Source organism: Helianthus annuus, chromosome 11, assembly GCF_002127325.2.
Source record: "Helianthus annuus cultivar XRQ/B chromosome 11, HanXRQr2.0-SUNRISE, whole genome shotgun sequence".
In the NCBI taxonomy this organism is placed as follows: Eukaryota; Viridiplantae; Streptophyta; class Magnoliopsida; order Asterales; family Asteraceae; genus Helianthus; species Helianthus annuus.
In genome coordinates, this window is record NC_035443.2 from 85191329 (window position 1) to 85211990 (window position 20662).

The following is a 20662-nucleotide window of genomic DNA, read 5'->3' on the forward strand; positions in this document are numbered from 1 at the left end:
AGAAATACTTAATTTTTACAAATTAAATATCATGTTTTATACAAATTCAAAGCATAGGATTATGCGAGCATGAAGTCAAAGTCAGGATGGGCATTGACGGTTATACAAACTATACAAATACAAGAGTTTACAAATACATGGTTTTTTTACGAACATAATGCGTTACAAATACAAGGTTTCCATATAACTTGACAAGAAAATGATTTTTAATTCGTTTTCTTAACATTATTTCACAAACCGGTTATCAAAAAGATTTATTTCAAATCTTTTACAAACAAACTATGAACTCGCTCAACTTTATGTTGATTTTTCGCATGTTTCTTTCTCAGGTTGCATTTCAACGATATGGGACGGTTGGAATAGGAGAACCATTGAGGATTCGAGTACTTAGTGGGCGTTCGTTTTCTAGAAGTCTTAGCTTATTTGCTTCCGCTGTGCAATGAAGATACCAGTCCAGTCACGCCAGCTCTGATATTTTCGAGGTGTGACACACCGTTGGTTGCTTGGTTCGGTCCAAAGAAACATAATCTAATACAAGAAAGTTCACCGGATAGTAAAAGTCCTCGACCTTGACTATTACATCCGTGACTATCCCACGGGGTAGTTTAGGGGTCAAGTCGGCTAACACCACGGTGGTGTTCGACACTTGAAGTGGACCAAAATCATATTGGTCATATAAGCTACTCGGCAAGATACTCACACTTGCCCCAAGATCCAAAACTGCCTGGGTCATTTTAAATTCATCGACTTGTCTTGAAATAATGGGCGCCCCTGGATCTTGAAGTTTTGGTGGAAGTGCACCCGAAAGAATCGAACTCACATTTTCGGTTAAATCAAGTTTCTTAGGAAACTTGTGAGTCCGCTTTTAGGGGCATAAATATTTCAAGTATTTGGCATATGAGGGTACTTGCTTAATTGCATCTAAGAGTGGTAAATTGATTTTAACTTGTTTAAAAATTTCCCACATCTCTTCTTGTTGTGGGCCTCGTTTATTTACCACTTTCTTAGATGGTCCCAATAAAGCTTCGGGATATGGGGCGGTATTAACCTCCACACCCTTTTCCTTAGCCTTTGGGACGGGGACGGTCACAACGGGTGTATTTTTATTAGTTTTTAAATCATTTTTATTTTGACCCGTTTGACCGTTATTACCTTCATCATCACTCGCATCTTCCACCACCTCTTCAACAAACTTGGGTGGTGGTGGCTCAACACCATTATCTATCACTCGACCACTACGTAAGGTAATTTTATTAATTGGTACCTCATTCATGTTCTTCGAGTTTGACCCTTGATGCTTAGGGTTCACCGTAGTGTCACTTGGAAGCTTTCCCATGCTTCCCCTCATTTGAGCCATTTCCTCCGCAAGTTGGCCCACTTGCTTTGCCAGTGCCTCATGTGCTTTGTCCCGAATCTCATTTGTCTTCTTCATCTCCTTAATGTCACTGTTAGATTCCTTAACCACATTTAACAAAGCGTCCATTTTGGCACTTAAATCATCACCACCGGTTTGATTACTCGACCCGCTTCCATTACCGCCTTGATTATAGTAATTCCTTTGGTACCCACCTTGGTAATTATTGTCCCGACCTTGGTACCCTTGATTGTAATTACGTTGGTAACCCCCTTGGTTACCACCTTGGCGATTTTGATATGATGACCCGCTTTAGTTACCCGGTTGAAAGTTCGGGTTCATTTGATTTGCGGCATTCCCATATCGGAAGTTGGGATGATTTCTCAATCCGGGATGATAAGTGTTCAAATTCATATCATTGTTCTTTCTATCCCGAACACTTGATTTACCTCCTCGGTGTAATCACTTGGCCCCATTGGACATTGATCGGTCCTATGGCCGATATCCCCACAATCTTCACACACCGCGAATTGCACCGCATTCACCTCCTTCTTTTTCATACGAGCTATTTCCCATTCTAAAGTAGAAATTCGATCCTTAGAATCAAGATCGGGGAGTGACCAGGAAACGGGATGTTTCTTAGCTCTATCAGCCGATTCCTTTTCCTTTGACCGCTTGCTCATCTGCTCGAGAAATTCCCAATCATCATCTTCATGATTGCTCAATATAGTTCCGTTGCTCGTTGACTCGAGGCGATTCCACGTCTCATTATCTAATCCTCGAACAAAACACTTAACCAATTCCCACTTCTCTATTTGGTGATGTGGGCATTTCCGAATCAATTCTTTGTATCGAGTGAACGCTTCATGCAACGGTTCGCTTGATAATTGGCAAAAAGATCTAATTTCATCTCTAGCTAAAAGATCTAATAGTACTCATCAAGAAAAACTTGTTGCATCTCACCCCATGTTCGAATACTATTCGCCGGAAGTGTAAGAAACCATTGCTTCGCCTTGTCTTTCAACGCAAACTGGAATAATCAAAGTTTAACTTCCTCCAATGCAAAATTAAGCCCCCCGATAGTGTTACAAATGGAGGAAAACTCCGCCAAATGCGTGTACGGTTCATCATTAGACCTCCCATTGAAGTGGGGAAGTATATTGATGTAATGAGGCTTACAGTCGAACATTCTCCTTTCACAAACTATTGGAGAGTCATTATCCGTAACCACCGGTCTAAAACGGTCATTTACTACCCGTGGAGGTTGTTGACGACGATGTGGACCGTTAACTTCTTGATCCACCGGCCTTCGATTATCCCTTCTATCACCTCCCCTATCACCTCTTCGGTTTCCACTTGATTACCCCTTTGATTACCCCCTCCCACGAAACAAGGAATCCGGTTAAGGTTAGCATTGTTGTTGTTATTGTTGTTGTAAAACCCATCATTCCGGTTCCTTTGGTTGTTGTTTCGTGGTTGGCTGTTATTTTCGTAACCGTCATTTCTCCTATTCCCATACCCGTAGTCATCGTTCCCCACAAAGTTGGCGTTTTGGTAGCCAAACTCATCATCTTCAAACTCTCTTGCATTGTAAAAGTTACCTCTATTCACATATCCCCAATCTTCGTCATCATTAGCCCGATCATCGTAATATCCCCCATCATCCGAATTTTCCGTATGAACACTCACATGTTCCGGCGATTGGTAACCGGGAACACTAAACGGCTCATCATCGGGGATGGCATTCCTCAAATCATCTATATTAAAGAACGGGTCTTCATTCGCTGGATTGCCACGATCTCGATTGCCTCGACGGTCGGAATTGACATTCCGGTCATCAAGGTGGATGGGTAAGGAATTTTGTCGATGAAGGTTTTGTTGTTGGGGTGTTCTTTGGGTGTTGTTGGGATTTTGGTTTTGGAAAGGTGGTGTGGGTGGTCCAGAGTTGTTATTACCACCCGGTCGCTCTTGAGGTATAGGTTGAACATTTTGGGTGGGATTGAAGTTGCTTCGGTATTGGAATTGGTTCAGGTTTTGGTTTTGGTTGAGGTTTTGGTTTGAGTTTTGGTTTGCCATTGAATCGGTTTCAATGGTCGGTGTGAATTGTGGTGTTCGATTGGTTTGCTTAGAAGCAAGAGTTGCTTCTAACCGGCTTGCTAGGTTTCTTCTTGTTACTCTTTCGATTTCCGGTTCGTAAACCAACGGTGAAGTCCTCTCGGAGTTCCGCGTATGCATACACTACCTGTAACCTGAACAAGTAACACACCCACGTAACAAGGAAAAAGACAAAGTACAAGAAAAGAAACTTTGCAAATTAAACAGTTAATCACGCAAATTCAAACAATATCCAAACACAAAGCGCATGCACTCCCCGGCAACGGCGCCAAAATTTGATTGGAGTGTCGCGCTCCGGTCAAAGATAATATTTATAAGCCCTATTTACCCTTAACAAATAGCTAGTGGTAGCAAGGGGTCGAACCATGAAGAGTATGTGGTTTGCGAATGGATTTGGATGAATTCTCAAAAGATGTCACAGTTATGAAGCTTGCTATTTTGTTTTTGTGTATTTTTGTTGATTTTGAAAAGATGTTAAAAATTTTAATAGCAAATGGGTTGGATTAACTAAAAGAAATAAACAATTGCAAGAAACGTAATTGATGGTTTAAAAACAAGATATGTAAACAAGGTTCATACCCGGTTTCAACAAATGCAAGACTTAGGATTACTATGTGTTTTAATTTGATTTACTCGAAATAATTCATTAACGGGTCAACAATCACAAAGCTTAGGTGCCAATCGCTATCAACGTCATAGACAACGGACCACGATGCACTTCGTTACTTTGGACTAGCAAATCCTTTCAAAAGACAAGGTATAAATACGTGTATTCATTTCACAAAGTCAAATTTAATCATTCACTTTACAATTCGAAAATTCAATACCAAGGAAGTAGTGATAGGAGTGTCGCGCTCCGGTCAAAGATAATATTTATAAGCCCTATTTACCCTTAACAAATAGCTAGTGGTAGCAAGGGGTCGAACCACGAAGAATATGTAGTTTGTGAATGGATTTGGATGAATTCTCAAAAGATGTTACAGTTATGAAGCTTGCTATTTTGTTTTTGTGTATTTTTGTTGATTTTGAAAAGATGTTAAAATGTGAATAGCAAATGGGTTGGATTAACTAAAAGAAATAAACAATTGCAAGAAACGTAATTGATGGTTTAAAAACAAGATATGTAAACAAGGTTCACACCCGGTTTCAACAAATGCAAGACTTAGGATTACTATGTGTTTTAATTTGATTTACTCGAAATAATTCATTAACGGGTCAACAATGTGACAACCCTCACCAAATCAGGTATCCGTACGAGTTAATTAATATTTAATTACTGCTTAATTACTGTGCTTGCTTGCAATTGTGGATAAACTGCTACTTGAATTCTGATAAATACACATACTTGCATCATACTTTATTAACTGTCACTCCATTAATTACATACAGAACTTTAGTGACAAACTTGATGCACAAAGCATAGTAGCACAATGAACGGATAACCCAGTAAACGTGCTGACATAGCCAGCACCAGACAGACACTGCCTCTAAGGCCTGTATGAGCCAGGAATAGTTTACTACACTAGTAGAGAGTGTAGGGAAATGAGGGTTGTAGAATTGCGTCACTAGGTGATAGTTATAGTGACCGGATGTGGCTAAAACATGTTTTAAACACAAAATTCTGCACTTTAATATAAAATTCAGCATTTAAGCTAACTAGTAAAGTGCAAAAACATGGGAAAATAATACTAGACACTTTCCAAAGTGTCGGGAATTCTTTGTGTCACTAAAAATAACATTAACGACACTTTAATTGCTTGTTAAGCACTTTAACGAATCAGTATCCAACCGAATAACCAGACTTTACCCGGGACATAAAAATATTGTCATTGACACTGTTTTTCTTATTCTGAGCCAGTTAGGGTCCCCGAATACCCTAACACCCGCTATAATGCATAACACACTACTAATTAGTTTAACCTTCCAAATTAAGCTAACTAGACACTAATTATCTAGTTGAAATTGAACCAAAACCCCCCTCCCTTGGACCGAATTCGGTTCCCATGTGGGGACACCCCACTATTTTTTTGATTATTTTATGTAGCCATGTTCAATATCTTGATGACATAGAATCCATTGGGTAATGAGGTTTTATGGGTTATAAAAGGGTTTAGGGGGTAATCACCATCATTCACAAACCACACTTCAAAACTTGCTTACTCTCTCTCCCTTCTCTTGATTCTCGGCCGAACACCAAGCCCACACCCACCATCATTTTTGAGTTTGATCAAGGCATTCTACATACATTCAAAGGTGAAGGAGTTCATACAAGAAAGCTTGGTGCTTACGGATTGCCAAGGACCTCACCACAACGCTATTAACCACCCATTTTTCGTCTAGTTTCTTCCCTAGCCTTGAGCTAGTTGTAAGTGCTTCTAATCACCTTCTTGATCTTGTCTAAAGTGGTTAATAAGAGATTTGTCGGATAAAAATCATAAACACTAGAGATCAAAAACTAAAAGTCTTGTAAGAAGATGAATATGTTGGTTAAAGAATGAATATTAGTGTAAAACTCTTGAAACTTGTTTTGTTATATTTATTTTATGTTGGTTGATGCTAGTAGTAGTTCGGATCGTCATCTAACCCGGCTAGGTCATGTTCATGAAACATGAACTAGTGTTATGTAAAGTGTAAACATGGTAAGATGACGAACACTACTACTTATGAACATGAACTTGTGTAAAAGTAGTTTTTCTTGTAAAATGAAGTTCTAAACTAGTAGATATAAAGATCTACAAGTGGTATTTTTGAAGAACCAACTGTAAGACGAAACCATGTTTTAAAGCCGGATCTTACATAAACAAAGGTGTTTTTGCGAACAAACAAGTGTGTAAACACTTGTGTAACAAGAGGTTTTAACAAAGAAATATGTTCGTAACTTTTGACCAAGAAGTTGTAAACTTACACTTTCTTTAAAAATAAGATTTTCAAGAAACCGATTTCATTTATAAAGATAGAAAGATCTACTAAAAATATTGGAAGGTTACTACACACTTTTACATAACCCACAAGTTCATGTGTTTGCGATCTATTTATATTCTTGACTAGTTTGGTATTGAAATATTATTTGTTGATGTTGAGAAAATTGTTGATTGAGTTTTGAAAAGAAAATGATACGCTTGTAAGCGTGGCCACCTCCAGTTACAGAGGAAACTCTGGCGAAATTTTTCAAGAAATATAACACTTGAAAAATATTTTTTTTTACAACAAGTGTTATGAATATATTTTTTAACTTGTTTTCCAAATAAATTTCGCCATGATTTTGATTTCAAAACTTCCAAGTGTCGGAGGTGGGATTTTCATAAATAAGACTTGATAAATATATATTTAGTATATATTTTTCATAGTAACACTTGTGAGATTTTTATGATTATTTTGTGAACTATATAAATATTATTTTTAGAGTAAAAATAATGTTACTGGAACACACTGAATAGTAACGACTCCAAAATAATACTAACGCCCTCACAATAAATATTTAAGTTACACCGGTATCATTATTACCACCCCAACTTTAAATGTAACTTACGTATTTTCAGAAAATACTTTTAGATGTGTATTTTGATAAAAGTATTATTTTGGAAAATGGTATGTAATAAAATATAATATTTTTGGGAAAAATATTTATATTTTGGAAGTAGAGTATTTTAGACAAATTAAAATAAAATATATTTTATTAAGTGAGACTTAATAATATATTTTGAAGTTATACGAACACACATGTATTAAAACCCCCATCCTTGGGAAGGAATATAATCAATACATAATTACGAAGTGTAAACACGAAATAGTTGCCTAACTATTTCCCAAAAACTTTAACCTTAAGCTAAGGCACGGCCGTCCGTCTAATAGAAGTTAGTACGTGTAGGTCGTCGCACAGCAGGTTGACTGGGAGATTTCTAGTTAGAGACGCACTTCGGTGAGTTCATGTCCCCCTTTTCTCTTAACTGTTTTCAGTTTTTAAACTGCGGGGGTGAAATACATGTTACTGTGATTAGGAATACTTTACACATGGTATGTTTAGCGTAAGGAGGGTTACTACTTAGATCATGTGAGTGAGTAGGCGGGAACTGAAGGCCATTAATCCTCAGTATAGGACCGAGGGACAGTAGCGATAGATCTATCTGGGTGTAGCGAGCCCAGCCCCAGGCCCAACAGTACGGACCTCGGGGTGACTTGGTACCCGACGCAAAAATCTGCTAGGTTTGAGTCTTCCTACTACACTTCACACATATCAATGGCCTTGCAAACCATTGGTGATCTCTTTATTTCCTTATTTGCTACATACCAGGGATTTTATACTTACAAAGGTTTTACATACTCACTACACATGAACTCGCTCAACATTTTTGTTGATTTTTCCAACTTACATGTATTTCAGGGAACTAAGGATCTGGCACGTTATGCTACGCGTTCACGCTGCGTTAGAGTTATGGGATCATCCAAGTTTAGGGGTTGTGGCTTTTACCTGGACGAGTCACAGTTCTTAAACTACATATATTTTAAGTTTGTGGTTGTGTCTTTCGAACAATGTTTATGTCATTAGGTTGTAATTTCCGTTGCATGTGTCAACGCTTTAAGACAATGTTGTGTTACTTTTATTTTAAAACTTAAATCAATGGATGATCTGCATGGTTTTACTTTCATATAGCTTTGTTGTGATTAAGCTATGGTATTAAGAAGTCACACCAAATAAACCCACGCTTCCGCAAAGCCAGGGTGTGACAGCTTCGTATCAGAGCTCTGATCATAGAGAACTCGGATTCCTTCTCGAGTCTAGACTATGATCACTAGGGCTCTCACGAAAACATTTTTACATTGCATCCACTAAGCCCAGATCCTAAGTACAAAATATTTTTACAAACAAAAGTTGAGCACATTTTATTTGTTAGTTATGGCTCAGTCTGGGAGGCTGAGGTAGTGGTCTAGTGGGACTAGGAGGCTCAGTCTGGGAGGCTGAGGGAGTTGTCTAGTGGGACTAGGAGGCTCAGTCTGGGAGGCTGGGAGAGTTGACTAGTGGGACTAGGGAGTCAGTCTGGGAGGCTGGGAGAGTTGACTAGTGGGACTAGGGAGTCAGTCTGGGAGGCTAGTGGGACTAGGAGGACTATTTGATTGTTTTTGGTGACTAATATGTTTATCTGACTATATGATTGATTATTTGTGCATATATGTGTTTGTGTTACAGACGATATGCCTTCATCCGGCACCGGAGAGTCGGACACCACTGACCCCATGCCCATAGTATCGGACAACAGAGTGTCATCAGAGCACGAGGTGCATACTTCGGACACCACCAGCACGGATGATGATGATTTCCAGCCATTTGCGTTGCCCGACGTCGTTGCTGAGCACGCTGATGGCCCTATCGCCGGGGATTTACCGCTCGCGGTGATCCCTGCCCCTGTACCCCTTGCAGCGTACCCCATTGTTGACATGCCCCTTGACGTAGTCGTTGACGACGATGTCGACCTGTTTGATGAGGATCCACTAGAGGATGACTTTGAGGGCGAGGCCCACATAGCTGCTAGTGATCTCTTACTACTTGCGGATGCCCCTGCAGAGGAGGCAGCCATCCATTCACCCGTCCCAGACTCCTTTGAGTCTGTGGCATCTGCACCATCACATGCGCAGGGAGTGCAGCTCTATTCGCATGATACAGACCCTGATAGAGCATCATCCGCTGCACCTGCCCCTAGTTTTGCGATCGATCGCGACATTGATGATGATTCCGATCCCGTTTTCCCACCTGGTTTTGATCCAGACCAGGAGATTGAGTTTATTCACCTAGATCAGCCCATGGAGGACCCTGTTGACCCTGTTGATCCCATGTTCGCTGATCCCGCTGATTTTGAGATGGAGTTTGACGATCCGGAGCCTGCTGTAGCCCCCGAGCCAGTAGTCGCTCCAGACCCCGCATTCGAGCATGACCCTATTCATGCTGATGTACCCGCTGTTGATCCTTTGATTGCTGATATACCTGTCGATGATCATCCTATTGTTGCTTCACTGTTGGAGGATGATCATGCTATTGATGCTCATATTGATGCCCCTCACAATGCTGACATTCCTGCTGATCCTGTTGTTGCCCCTTTTCCTGACCCAGTGCCTGTAGAGCCCGATCATGCACCCTTTGCAACCTATATTGACCCTCGATATGCGCACACCCGAAATGGGTGGATAGACGATGATGATGACTACCCGCCTTTTGTGGTACCTGTTACACCTGCTTCAGCACCTGCTTCAGCCCCTATTGATGCACCCTTATTTCCTGCACACGTCACTGATGCGCATCGCGCAGACCTGCCTATCACATTTCTCCAGGACATACCTCCACCACGTCCTGGGGAGGGGTCATCTCGTCAGCCTTTTGGCCATGCACCTCTCATGACTGGAGGAGATCAGTTTGTACCTCCGATTTCTCATCACGCTGTTGTTCCCCATGTTGCACCGTTTACTGTACCATCCTTTGCTCCATCTAGCGAGCCTTTTCTCTGGACTTCGCCACCCATCATGCCGCCATTTGATCCTTATCATCCTTATCACATGGGTTATTCCACAGAGGATATTCTCAGGTCTTTCATGATACAGCAGGAGGCGCTGACTCGTCGCGTGCAGGAGCTTGAGAGAGCTCAGCAACCACCATGCCAGTGCCAGGGCCCTCCTCACCCTGCGATATCACACCCTCCTCGTCCGTTATCTCCCGATTCTGCTGCTCGTTTTTGGACTCAGGAGCAGCAGATAGCATATCTGTTGCGTTCTCATCGAGCTATGGAGGAGGATTGGCTTCACATGCGACGTTTGTTCTATTCTCATTTTCCCCCTCCTCCACCGCCATCAGCTTAGGGCCATTTTGTATGACACAGGTAGACTTTTGTTGAGAAGACGGCGATTGCACAGATTGCACAGCTTTTGGGAGACTGCATTTTGATTATGACTTTTGTTGTTATGTATATTGGATATTGTTGACACTGATTTGATATTTTGGACTGGGGTGATGTAGCCCTTAGTCGTTGATGTTGTATGATATAGTTATGTAGTTGTACACCTTACATTGTGGTCTCGATTTATGACAGTGCAATCGCAATATTCTCATCATATGTGATGTTTGATTGATTATTTATGTTCTATAACATGAGATGTTATGTGGTTGATTTATTTATAACATGGGATGTTATGTGTTTGGTTAATTTATAACATGAGATGTTATGTATTACTACTATCGTTATATATGTATTTACTATGGCCTGACTTACGTGAACACATCTTTTAGAAGATGCCTCCAAGACGCCAGACACGCATGCCTACCAACGAGGCAGAACTTCAGCAGGTCATCGCTGCCGCCATTGCGCAGTACGCAGCCTCACAAGGAGGAACTAGCGGGAGTAATTCAAACAACAATGGCAATAACAATCCGCCTCATGGTAATACTAAGTCATTAAGGCATACCATGATACAATTGGACATCTCTAGCACATTTGCTAATACCATTTGTGTTGGGATTGAACCCTAACAGAGGAACAGATAATGTAAAGCCAAAACCAGATCCCATCAGTGGACTTCAAATAAGCAGCAGTTTACTCTAATCTCTCCCCTTGACAGTGGTTATCTAACAACTGATAATCTTAAGTGCTGCTCAACTACAACAACTGATAAACCAAACTCTGATGATTACCTAACAACTGCTAAAGACAAACTCTGTTGCTCTATCTACTGCTGTTTCCTAAGTGCTGCTGAAGACTCAAGCACTGCCCTCTCAAAGACTGATCACCTTTGAAGAAAGCAATGAAGACTCAACATCTGTGCTAAGGCTACAACAGTGGAAGGTGAAGCAGTAGTTTTCATTTTGTTTTGTATGTTAGTGAATATCAGATGTTACATAACAGTAGTTTGTACAGGACAGTATTTGTAGTTTGTTAGGTCGTTAGATGTCACTATCATGGTGACGTCAGCTGAAGTATATCAGCAGTTTGGTTTGCCTATAAGTATGACAGTACTCTGTACTGTTACACTTGATCGTTTTGAGTGAGTTCTTCTCCTCAATTCATCCTTTCATCTTGTGCAACCAACTCTGGTGTATCAGGCTGAGGGGGAGTTTAGATTGTAAGCTTTTACTGTAATCTTTTGCTTTTATGTAAATCATTTGAATCAATGAAAAGAAATTGTTTATCAATCTATACTTTCCTTTGTTTGTGTTTACAAAGTTTGCTACTCATTTCCGCTGCACTTACTCGTTTTATGCAAACAAACACGAATCATGACAGTCTCAGATCCTAACAATTGGTATCAAAGCTTGGACAGTCAAATTCGATCTAACAATCAATTTGACATAACAGTTCAGCTCAAAATTCATTGATACTGAGGTTGGTTGCATTCAGTTGATATACAGAGTACTGAGCAAATCATGATCAAAATGGTTATTCAAAAACTCTGTAAATCAACCAAGATGTCATATGACACACAAATCTCACACAACAAATGTTTTCATACATATGTCACTTGTAGTTTTCAGATTTGCAAAATATCTGATAAATTATGAGGTCGTTAAATGTTTCAAAATGAACTACAATTGTTGTTTCGATATTTGTGATGTTTTTTTTATAAACACTAAAGTATGTACCTCAGATCAGCAAAACTTGTGTTCATCTAAAACACCTGCATACTGCTGATATCGAAAAGAGGGAGAAAAAACTTTAGTCAAAATCTCTCATGTGTTCAAAGGCAAGTTGAGTACCTTCAAAAGGACGAAATCAACCTTGTCTAACACATATTGAGAAAAATAAAACGTTAAAACAGTCCTAATCATAAGTAATGTGAGATCTGAACTAAAACATGTTCAAACATGGTCAGATTTCTTAAAACATTGCTTCAAAGTGATTATGGACAAGGTATGTTCAAAATAAAATCTCCTAGTGAGTATTTCTGAACATATGAATAATAAGGATAAACAGGAAAAAGGGAAATAAAGATCTCAAAGTGTGGCTATCTCAAAACTTTTGAAATCAAAAGAAAAGAGTATTAGCATAAAACACTTGTGAGGATAGAATTAGATCTTCAGTGGTCATCATACAACTGTGTGCATTCATCAATACAGAAATTGTTCTGATAACAATGGCATATCCAGTAATTGTGCGTAAAAGAAATTTACAATCAATTGACTAGAAAATGACCCAAATAATGGTCAGAATAACTTGAGCATAATTTGATCATTTACTTGAAAAGAGTGTCAGATCCTTTTGATTAGCTCCAAAACATCCTTTAATTTTTTTAGGTGTTTTCTTTTTAATAAAACCAGATGCATTTTAATTTCTATAAAATGTATTTTGAACTTTTACTCATTTTTAATAGTGAAAGTTCATCTCTGGTCAGGATGTAATCTCCTTATTTTTTTGTGTGAAATTACTATCCTTAAAACTGGTCAAAAGGAAATGATTCACACATCAAGGTCATGTTGAGCTCAAGTTTAGTTTGTCACGGATCAGAAATTGATTGTAAATTCATTTGTGAACTACTAAGACACTCATGTTCTAGTAATTAGACATAAAATGAGTTGTTCTGAGTAGAGCAAGACTTCATCATGTGGGATGCTAAACCACTGTCTGAAAAATAGACAGATGGCAAAACCTTGAACAAAATTTCTGAGAATCACTGCTGACAATTTAATCTTGATATGATACATCTAAAATGTATCCTGCTAAGAATAGCATTTCTGTAAACAACAGATGATAGATAAGATATTGTGTTTTCAGAAAGACAAAAATCAATATCTACATCTAAAATCAACAGATGCTAAAATTATTTGTCAAAAGTTAAAACACTGCTGCACAAACAGTTGCTAAACATATGATCCTCATTTGTTTTTATCCACTGCTGTATCTAAAATGCTGTTGTGCCTTAACATCTGCTCTCTAATGTCTGTCCACTCCTAAAGTGTCAACCTCTGTTCTTCAAAAACACTGATGCACAAAATCATTGTTTCTTCCACTGTTGCATTTTATTACCGTTGTAACTACTAATGCTTGATTCATCAGTAGTTGTCAAAACAACTGTCTTCCATCATTTTCCATTTCCTCAGATGTTTGACACGTGGTCAGTTTTTAGCCTTCAGATCAAAATAACCGCTGCCACATCAGCAATCACTTTTTCCCTAAATAAAACCCTGATTAAATCCAACAGAGGATTAGACTGTCGAATTGAATTCCAAACATTCACTTCACAAAACAGTTTCCCTCTCATAACTCCAAAAATCTTCTTTGATATTCATCATCAAAAATGATGAAGCCAAAATAGAAATCAAAAACAAAACCTTCATCATCTTCCTCCAAAACAGCAGAAGCCACTGAAATGGCCGCTGAAACCATGGAGATACGCTACAAAGCTCCACACAATTATGTGGGTATACTCACAAAACCCACCGATAACCACACATTCGACTCCATCCTTGACATTCTCTCTGCATCAAAGTACAAAACTTTGATTACAGCAGACGCTCTTATTTACCTTGATACCTAGAGAGAGTTCTGGAAAAATGCTACCCTTGAAAAACAAGGAGATACCACCGCCGCCATCAACTCCTCGATACAGGGTAAGAAGGTAAAAATTTCTCCAAAATCCATCTCTGAAACCTTTAAACTCGATGATCTAAATGGAAAAACCTCTTTTACAAAAGACGAGTTGGTAAAGGATTTCATGAACAGGGGTTATGCAGAACAACCAAAGGTAGATACCCTACAAAAGAGTTACTTCCCTTCTGCACCCAGATTTTTATTCCACACACTGCTCATGTGTGTTTCAAATAAAACAACGTCCTTCAATGAGATACCAACAAAAATTCAATGCCTGGGGTATGCAATTTTAAACGATAAAAACTTTAACTACTCCCAGGTAATATTTGATGATTTGGTAAAGAACGTTGATAATAAGGCTTTTCTGCTCTTTCCGAGATTTCTAAGCTATTATTTTGAACAAACATTTGTGGAGAAAGATGCAGAACTGCCCAAACAAGGTGTCTCATTCAAAATAAACTTTCTAACAAAAGAAACTTTTTCAAGAATGATGGCACCAATAAAATTAAAAACAAAAGAGGCAGAGCAGGTTTTAGAAACTGCCACTGACCCTGTAGTAACCACTGCTGAGCCCACTGCTCCAGGTGATCAAAGTAGCACACCCACTGCTTTGAAACCAACACCTGCCACCAAAAAGACCAAAAGAAAAACATCCAGAAAACCCACCAAACCCACACCAAAGGCAACTCTGGAAGATGAGATCCCAGAGTTAATGCCAGTGACAACACAAAAGTCACAAGAAACCACTGCTGCTACTTCCTCACAGCAGTTGGAAGAAAGATCTCAACCCCAGCCTAAAACTCCTCCTGCATCCTCACAAAAGGGTCAGGTTGTAAGCACATGGACACCACATTATGAAGCTCTGTATCCACTCGGATCCATCTTCCACAGTCCTGATCCCAAGGACATGTCTCTTTCTACCCCCACACCCTCACCAATAATAATGCCACAATCAATAATACCCCTGTTGCATGCAGTTGATATTGCACAGACAAAAACCAGTTCTTCTCAATCACCTATTACTGAGAGCATACCTCCACAAGTGACTGGGTCTGATGTTAATACCTCTGCTATCCCAGCAACAGTTGAGGAGGTTACACCCCTTGAGTTACAAGTAACTCTTGGTGGTAGTTCAAGTGGAGCAGCAACTACAACTGATGGATCAACAGATCTTCAGTTGGACAGTTGTTTCATAACTAAGACTCCCTTGAAGGCAATTTCTTCCATGGCAACATCGGTAACCACCAGTAAGTTAAATATAACCACTAGTACCATCAAAGGTCTATCGGTTGCTGAAGAAAGAAGTCCCCAGTACCAAGAACAAGGGGCATCAATGGATGATATTTGGGATTCACTTCCTAAGTCAAACATTGATACAACCACTGCTGGTGGGGATTTAGATGATCCTGTTAATTCAGGTGATGATTCAAGATATAATGAATTGACGGCCAAAGTTGAAAACCTGGAATCTTCAGTTACAGAAATAAAAGATATGGTGCAGCAGCTGTTAGAAGCTCAAATAGCCCAATCTTCTGCTCCTCCTGCTCAAGCACCTGCTCCACAAGCATTTGCTGCAAATGAGCTATGGAATATTCTCCAACCACTGCTTGAACATCAGCAACAATTGGCTGCTAAACAGCACGCAAATCAAGTAAAAATGCTGACCAACATGGTGGAATCTCGGTTCAAAGACACTCAAGCAGACATCAAGGCTATAAAGGCCAGCATACAACAGAATGCTCAAAGTGAGAAAGCTCCTTCTGCCATTTTCTTCATGGACACACCCCTGGCAGATAATGCCAAAAAGGGGGAGAAAACCAGGTTGAAAAAGAAAGGTATAGAAGATGGGGTGTACATTGAACCAGAGAAACCCAAAACCTCACAAACTTCAACAGCTGATACAGCAGTAGTTACAAAAACTGCTGTCAGTAGCCAAACAGCTGCCATCTCATCAACACACACACCTTCAACACACACCACCTCATCACACACCATCACAACTACTGTTCTACCACCACTTGTGTCTATAACACAAAAACCACCACTATCATCATCTACAATCACACCACCACCACTGCCTCCTGCAATAAAGCAGAAGACAGCAGATGTTACAACATCTGCTGTAGTGACAACAGTGATTGAAGCACCAGTTGTTTCAACCACTGTTAGTCAATCACAATTACAAACCACTGATCCACCTAAAACATCATCAGTCTCCTCTTCAAAAAGAAGAAAGGTCTTCATTCTTGATGATGAGTCACCACCACCATCACCACCTTCAAATATCATTTCCCATTCTCCATCCCCTGTTCAAAAGCAGAAGACAACTACTGATACATCAGTAATTGTAATGACAACAGCAGTTGAGACACCAGTTGTTTCAACCACTGTTAGTCAGACATCCACAACTGCCCTAATTCTTCCTATATCTCTTCCCATATCACAACCAAAGCTCCTAAAAAGAAAAAGAAAGCCAATTACTGCCGATGAAGGGATACATGATCCAAATGCTGAAAAATATCCACTAGAGCTTGATGCCATAAAAAATGAGATGAGACAGTTTTATACAGAAGCAGACCCATCAAAAAGAAAATTCTCCTCACTCATCGGCTATATAGCTCCAGAAGATATAATGATTATCTCAAGATAAAGGCAAGGCAAGCTAAAGTTAAAGCCAAGGTTGACAGTGAGAAAGAAAAACTAAGCGAAGAAGGCATTGCGAATAGACTGGAGTTCTACCTTGCAAAGGTTAAGCATATGGAAGAATATGCACAAGAGCTAGACAAAGAAAAGGCTGATCAAAAGAAGAGATTGAGAGAACAGCTTCTAGCCTTCATCATGAAAGAAAAGTTCTATCCAGCTGAAGAATCCCAGTTTAAAGAATGGCCTTTAGTAGCTTTGAAGCATGAGGCTGAAAGGATCCAAAAGGTCAAAAATGATCCCTCAAAGAAGAAAACTGCTCCAAACTGGAGTAAGTACAAAAGACTCATTGCTGATCTCACTGCTGAGTATAAAAGGAAGAAAAGAGAGTTGGTGGATGCTAAGATAGGCACTGCTGAAGCCATATCAAAATGGTCTAGGCAACAAACTGATGAAGCTTATGAAAGACTTGAGAAGCAGAGGATGAAAGCCTCTAACCCTCCCAAAAAGTCTGACTACAAAAAGCTTCAAGAACAAGTCAAACTTTTCGAAACACAGATCAGCACAGCAGAAGATTTTATCACAAAGCTGAGTAAAGAAAAGAAGGAAATGCTGTCTGCTGGAGTAGATAAGAACAAAGAAGCTGAACAGATTGAAGAAGCTATGAAGAAAATAGCTTCAGATAAAGAAAGATTGGCTAAACTACAAGTCCTTGCCAAAAAGGTTAAAGTAGTAAGCCAAAAGTCATCAGCAGGCATCACAAACAGTGAGCTGATTGACAAAGAAGTTGAAGCAGATATAGCTGAAGCCAACAAGATCATTGATCAAGCATTCATACGAGTGTCTGAAGCTCATGATGCTGCTCTTCACTTCTTCAGGCCAATCACTTCAAGTTCATCAGATAATAAATCTCTCCCAAGAAACCCATTGAGTTCAAAAATACTAAAGTGGATGTCTGATCAAAAGACCCACGTATTGACTTTGCTCAGATTCAATGGTGATGTGAAGCATATATCAAGGAATCAGGCACTAGGCCTGAGTGCTGAAGATCTACAGGATCTCCTTGAGCTTACACTGTGCAGGGATGAGGATGATACAAGTTCCAAGGATTTTGAGGAAGAATTTAAAAGAAAAGCAAAGGAACTTCTGATGAAGAATAAAGGTCCTGAATAAGGAAGGGTTTTGGCATTATCTGTTCCAGGGTAGATTGTTGGGATTGAACCCTAACAGAGGAACAAATAATGTAAAGCCAAAACCGGATCCCATCAGTGGACTTCAAATAAGCAGCAGTTTACTCTAATCTCTCCCCTTGACAGTGGTTATCTAACAACTGATAATCTTAAGTGCTGCTCAACTACAACAATTGATAAACCAAACTCTGATGATTACCTAACAACTGCTAAAGACAAACTCTGTTGCTCTATCTACTGCTGTTTCCTAAGTGCTGCTGAAGACTCAAGCACTGCCCTCTCAAAGACTGATCACCGTTGAAGAAAGCATTGAAGACTCAACATCTATGCTAAGGCTACCACAGTGGAACGTGAAGCAGTAGTTTTCATTTTGTTTTGTATGTTAGTGAATATCAGATGTTACATAACAGTAGTTTGTACAGGACAGTATTTGTAGTTTGTTAGGTCGTTAGATGTCACTATCATGGTGACGTCAGCTGAAGTATATCAGCAGTTTGGTTTGCCTATAAGTATGACAGTACTCTGTACTGTTACACTTGATCGTTTTGAGTGAGTTCTTCTCCTCAATTCATCCTTTCATCTTGTGCAACCAACTCTGGTGTATCAGGCTGAGGGGGAGTTTAGATTGTAAGCTTTTACTGTAATCTTTTGCTTTTATGTAAATCATTTGAATCCATGAAAAGCAATTGTTTATCAATCTATACTTTCCTTTGTTTGTGTTTACAAAGTTTGCTACTCATTTCCGCTGCACTTACTCGTTTTATGCAAACAAACACGAAGCATGACAGCCTCATATCCTAACAATTTGTATATTCTAACGCATGTGCAGGGTGCACATACAAGCAGTTCCTTGACTGCAAGCCTGTAAACTTTGACGGCACAGGAGGTGCTGTTGCTTTTGTCAGATGGGCCGAGAAGACGGAATCTGTTCTCCGAATGAGCAAGTGCGCTCCAGACCAACAAGTTACTTACATTTCTGGGCTATTCCTGGACGGAGCCCTATCTTGGTGGAACCACAAGTTCAAACTCTCGGTGAAGCCACAGCCTACGCAATGACATGGAACGAGCTTAAAGAGCTCATGCGCAGAAATTACTGTTCACGTGCGGAGATACAAAAGTTAGAAACTGAATTCTGGCATTTAAAGATGGAAGGCTCCAAAATTGCAGAATATGTTCAGAGGTTTCACGACTTATCTCATGTGGTACCTTATATGGTTACACCGGAATTCAAGTGAATCGAGCGCTTCATTTGGGGTTTAGCTCCTCAAATCATAAGTATGGTGACCTCTTCAAAGCCGGCAACAATCACTGAGGCAATCGATCTGAGCGTGGCTCTTACTGAGGAGGCTATCCGCCTAAACAAGTTTTCTGATGTTGAGCAAAAGAAGAAGGAGACTCACGTAGAGTCGTCCGGGGGTAGCAAAAGAAAATTCTCGAATTTTAAACAAGGCACAAGCAGTGAGGGCAGGAAAGGAGAACCAACCGCACCAGTCCAAGCTACAACTGGTACTGGAAAGAAATGAAAGGGATATATGGGTACACATCCCAAGTGTAACACCTGCCAGCGTCACCATTCTGGCCGGTGTGGGTCAAAAGTATGTGAAGCATGTGGAAAGGTTGGTCACTCGAAGGATACTTGCTGGGCTACTGTTGGCCGGGGAGCCCAAGGAGGTTTTGGGAATAGAAACAATAACCGGGGTGGAAATGGAAATCGTGCACAAGGAAATAACGGAGGGAATGGAAATCGAGACAACAACGCGAATCAAGCTGGTGCTGTGAATCGAAATCAAAACAACAATCAAGTTGGGAATGGAGGTGGAAACGGGCAAAGACCGGGTTGTTTTAACTGTGGTGACATTGGGCACTATAAGAGGAACTGCCCAGAATTGAACCAAGCTCAGGGAAGAGTCTTTAATATCGAAGCGAGGGAAGCGCGCCAGGATCCCAATGTTGTTACTGGTACGTTCCCTATAAACCAACGCTTTGCATCCGTTTTATTTGATACTCGTGCCGATTATAGGTCGTGTCATTAGAGTTTAAGAATATGCTTGGGTTAGCCGCTAATAAATTAGATATTCCCTACTCAATCGAATTGGCTAATGGAAAGTTGGTAGAAGCCAATGAAGTGGTCAGAGGTTGTGTAATCGAGTTGGGAGAGCGTGAGTTTGCTTTGGATCTACTACCAGTCCAGCTGGGGAGCTTCGACATGGTAGTAGGGATGGATTGGTTATCAAGCAACAAGGCAGAAATTGTTTGTCATGAAAAGGTCGTTCGCATCCTAACCGAGGATGGTGAAACAATTGTGGTTCATGGGGAAAAGCGAGATACGCCTTTGAGAATCATCAGCTGCCTGAAAGCCCGTAAGTGTCTACGAAAGGGATGTGCTGCCTTCCTGGCACACATCGTGGATAAGAAAGCTGCTGAGCCGAAAATCAAAGACATCCCTGTCGTAAGGGAGTATCCTGAAGTCTTTCCTGAGGACTTGCCAGGATTGCCACCCCAAAGGCAAGTGGAGTTCCGCATCGACTTAGTTCCAGGCGCCGCGCCTGTGGCTAAGGCACCTTATCGACTTGCCCCGTTTGAGATGCAAGAACTGTCGACACAACTTCAAGAGTTGCTAGACAAGGGATTCATCAGACCAAGCTTCTCACCTTGGGGAGCTCCGGTCTTGTTTGTCAAAAAGAAGGACGGTAGTTTTCGTATGTGTATCGACTACCGGGAGTTGAATAAGTTGACGATCAAGAATAGGTATCCTCTACCAAGGATCGATGATTTGTTCAATCAACTCCAAGGTTCAAGCT

General features: G+C 40.3%; 1 protein-coding gene across 1 annotated transcript; it reads left to right on the forward strand.

Moving 5' to 3' along the window:
- Positions 1–8659: 8659 nt before the first annotated feature.
- On the forward strand, positions 8660–10312 carry LOC110887686. The gene is made up of 3 exons (XM_035979917.1): positions 8660–9364; positions 9485–9925; positions 10199–10312. The coding sequence occupies exons 1-3, from the start codon at positions 8660–8662 to the stop codon at positions 10310–10312; spliced, it is 1260 nt and encodes a 419-aa protein (XP_035835810.1).
- The last annotated feature ends 10350 nt before the right edge of the window (positions 10313–20662 follow it).